A 3,601-nucleotide genomic window follows, 5' to 3' on the forward strand; every position below is an offset into this window, starting at 1 on the left:
CTCCTCCTCCTCCTCCTCCTCCTCCTCTATCTAACAACTCACGTTATTTTCGGTGTTATTTCCCCAGGTTGCTTGAGGTACTGGTGACGCTGCATTCTCAACATCATTCAAGATGGCCGATGAGGAACAGCCTATGTAAGTGTGTGCTTGTTCTGTTCTGTTCTGTTCTGTTCTGCTTTGTTTGTTTGTTTGTTTGTTTGTTTATTTGTCTGTATGGGTTGTGTTTTAGTTGTTTGTTATATTTATGTTTTAGTTGAAGTTGTGTCGACAGAAGCCTGCGTGAGTGGCCATTGTCAGGTCAACAACCGTCCCTATCTCAACACTTTTGTGGCCATCTAAAGGAACACATTTCTATGCGTGGATTTGAACTCAAAATGTTGATCAAAGTCACTAAATGTAATTTTTCGCTCTAACTTTGCCTGCCATTTTTTCAATAACAATCTAACTTCTTTTTACAAAACAACCCCCATCTCTGCCAATCGCAAATATGGTATTTTCGACTTCTATTCAAGATCAGCGGGTATTTATAAGGTGATTCAAAGTACTCTCTAAGCCCAACAATTTCCGAACACCTGACTCCACTAGGTTGTGACATACATTATGTGTGCACACACAAACACTCAAGGTTATGACACACACTATATGTACACACACACAAACACTCAAGGTTATGACACACACTATATGTACACACACACAGACACTCAAGGTTATGACCCACACTACATGTACACACACACAAACACTCAAGGTTATGACACACTATATGTACACACAGGCCAGTGTATGTTTTTATCATGTGTTTGTTGTGTGTATGATCGTTGTACATTGTATTGTCATGCTTTGTTATGTGTTTACGTGTATGATTGTTATAATTGTCATACTTTATTATGTGTATGAATCAAAGACAGACAAACTATACAATCAGGAAAATGTAAGGCATATTGAGCACATATTGTGTATGATTGTGCAGCAAAGCGCATTATGCTTGATACGTGTATAAATGTAAGGCATACTATGCAGAACCTGGAGAAGAGTCACGGAAATGGATGTACCGAAAAGTGGGAAGACGTGGAGTGAAATCAAGCGACTAGCCCAGGATAGGGAAAGGTGGAAAGTGTTTGTCCGTGGCCTATATCCTGATCCAGGGTGAGAAAGGCAATGATAATGAGGATGATACTATTATTGTTCTGTACCTGAATACAAGACACACTGGTCACTGAAGAAAATGTGAATGAAATAATGTGATAGGGGACTCTTTATGGGGTTTTTTCCCGATGAAGATGGTGGTTGACCTGAAGAGAACCTAATTTTTCCTGTGTTTTTTTTCTTCTCTTTCACAGAGACGCAGGACAGGAGGAGTAAGTAGATTCATTACACACTACTTGTCCACGTTTTACGTCACAGTCGATACATTTGGGGTCGTTTAGGAGGTGGGGGGGGGGGGGGGGCATGGTTTCAATTTGACCTTGAGGGCCAATCTGGGCTGTAAGGGGACACAACGTCCCAGCAGACAGACAGAGATACTCGATACAGACCCTCCGCACATTGTGAGAATCGAACTCAGGTCTTCTTCTGTGTGTAACGAGGGAGACATTTCCACCACAGCCACTAGTACACACAATGATGTGATTATAATATTTTTTTGGAAAGAGACAAGAACAGTAATTGTCAGGAAAAATGAGCAAGTAGATTACTGATGGGATCCAAGTGTTCATGCTCGGTTCACTAGACTTGACAGAAAATGTTTTGAACATTTTGTTTTCAATGGAAATGTTCGCGGAGACAAAAGAGAGTTAGTGGGATCAAACGTCAATGGTTATTAGAAAAAACTATAAGAGATGGGTGCCTGGGAAAGGCTAAAATAATATACTTATTTGTTACTTTTTGGATTATTTTGGGCGTTTTGGAGAATTATTAAATTATTTATTTTTGGGGGACGCAGTTGTTCTTTATTTAGAACATCGTCGTTAAGAATGGCGAACCATTATTCCTGAGGTTTTTTATATTAAACCTCAGACTTGACAAAGAAGATACAGTGGTAGTAGAAGTAACCAGGATGTTTCAGTTGTGCTGAAGGCAGTGTTGTGTATACTGTCATAGTTAGCGTTCTTACAGCCACGGCCTCCCACCCCAGCAGAAATGATCTACAGACATGTACAAGGAATCAAATGTTTCTAGTGGTGTTTTACTTCTATAGTAGTCCAACTTCTTTTTCTGATTGCAAACCAAACCATGGTGTTTGCTGCATTAACGTGATATCTACCTCCGAACTATTGGGGGCTCCGCGACAAATTCACACCTCAGAGTTACAAAGTTCTATCTGACATTTTTGGCTGTTTTGAGACAATAAGACCATGAGATCTAAAATCCAAATGTTGTATCTGCTCTATCAAAATCGTCGAATATTTGGAGTCGTTATCGAGTTATTCAAAGTCTTTCATTTGAAAAAGCTTGATGTGATGTGAAACTCAAAGTTTTTGACGTCATATTTCTCAAAACGAGGTATTGAGCAGATAAAGCTATGTACTACTGAGGTAGCGAAGTTCTCAGAAAGCGATGTATATTACTGCAGCCAGTTTACATAAAAGTGTTCTTGGTAGGCTAAATAAATATTGCAAGTACCCGTGGTCAGATCAAACAATGTCACATACTGTATAGTGCGTATCTTCAGAGTGCTCCTAATATCTGGACAGATAGGCAAAACTGTATTTCAAGATATACCCTTAATATTTTCAACAACTTTTTTTCTTTTTAAGACTTGACATCGATCTTCAGTACATTTCTCACCAATTTTGATACGGGGATGTCAGTTCAAGCGTTTCTTTCTCTCCTAAGCCACCTATTTGTTTGGTGGAAGTTTTAAAAGATACATACTGCATAGCTGGTGGAATTTCCCGAGTCCAGATGATAGGGACACTTGGTGTTATGTAAGCCAATAAATATTTCTCCGCTCACTTTCTGCCATGTTGGATTCCACCAGTGCTTGACAACCTGGCTGATATCGCCCACTTGTGGCTGGGTCTGTTACATTTGGTGGGTGGGTCGATTTAATTTTGGTGGGTTGTTCTGTTAACTTTAGTGGGTGGTTCGTTTATATAAATGGTGGTTACATTTGGTGGGTGGTTTTGGTTAATTTTTGGTGGGTGGTTCCGTTACATTTGGTGGGTGATTTGTTACATTTGGTGGGTGGTTTGTTACATTTGGTTGGTGATTTGTTACATTTGGTGGGTGATTTGTTACATTTGGTGGGTGATTTGTTACATTTGGTGGGTGGTTTGTTACATTTGGTTGGTGATTTGTTACATTTGGTGGGTGGTTTGTTGCATTTGGTGGGTGGTGGGGGGTCGGCAAAAGAGGACGATGGTTCATGAAGAAAAAGGTTGACCAGCACTGGATCCAAGGATAACACAGCACATCATGCATCTATATATATTAACTCAACTGCACTAATTCAACGCTCGTCTGATCTGTTCTCACACGCATAACTTTCTGATTAAACCAACCAATTCTTGAAGTAAAACTGCTCGATCTCATGTCCTCTTAAGGAATTATATGGTAACAAAAAATATGAAAGTGTTCTAAACATGAATGCATTTCT

At 39.6% G+C, this 3,601-nt stretch overlaps 1 protein-coding gene across 1 annotated transcript in view; it reads left to right on the forward strand.

The window, feature by feature from the left end:
• The window catches only part of LOC101846311 (troponin T), a gene marked incomplete in the record, with an annotated part of 37,979 nt that overhangs the window by 6,235 nt on the left and 28,143 nt on the right, over nucleotides 1-3,601 (forward strand). The window contains 2 exon segments of the mRNA XM_035972416.1: nucleotides 68-135; nucleotides 1,344-1,361. Coding sequence (XP_035828309.1) covers nucleotides 113-135; nucleotides 1,344-1,361 — 41 coding nt within the window.

This window comes from Aplysia californica, unplaced genomic scaffold (genome assembly GCF_000002075.1).
Source record: "Aplysia californica isolate F4 #8 unplaced genomic scaffold, AplCal3.0 scaffold00685, whole genome shotgun sequence".
NCBI classification, from domain to species: Eukaryota; Metazoa; Mollusca; class Gastropoda; order Aplysiida; family Aplysiidae; genus Aplysia; species Aplysia californica.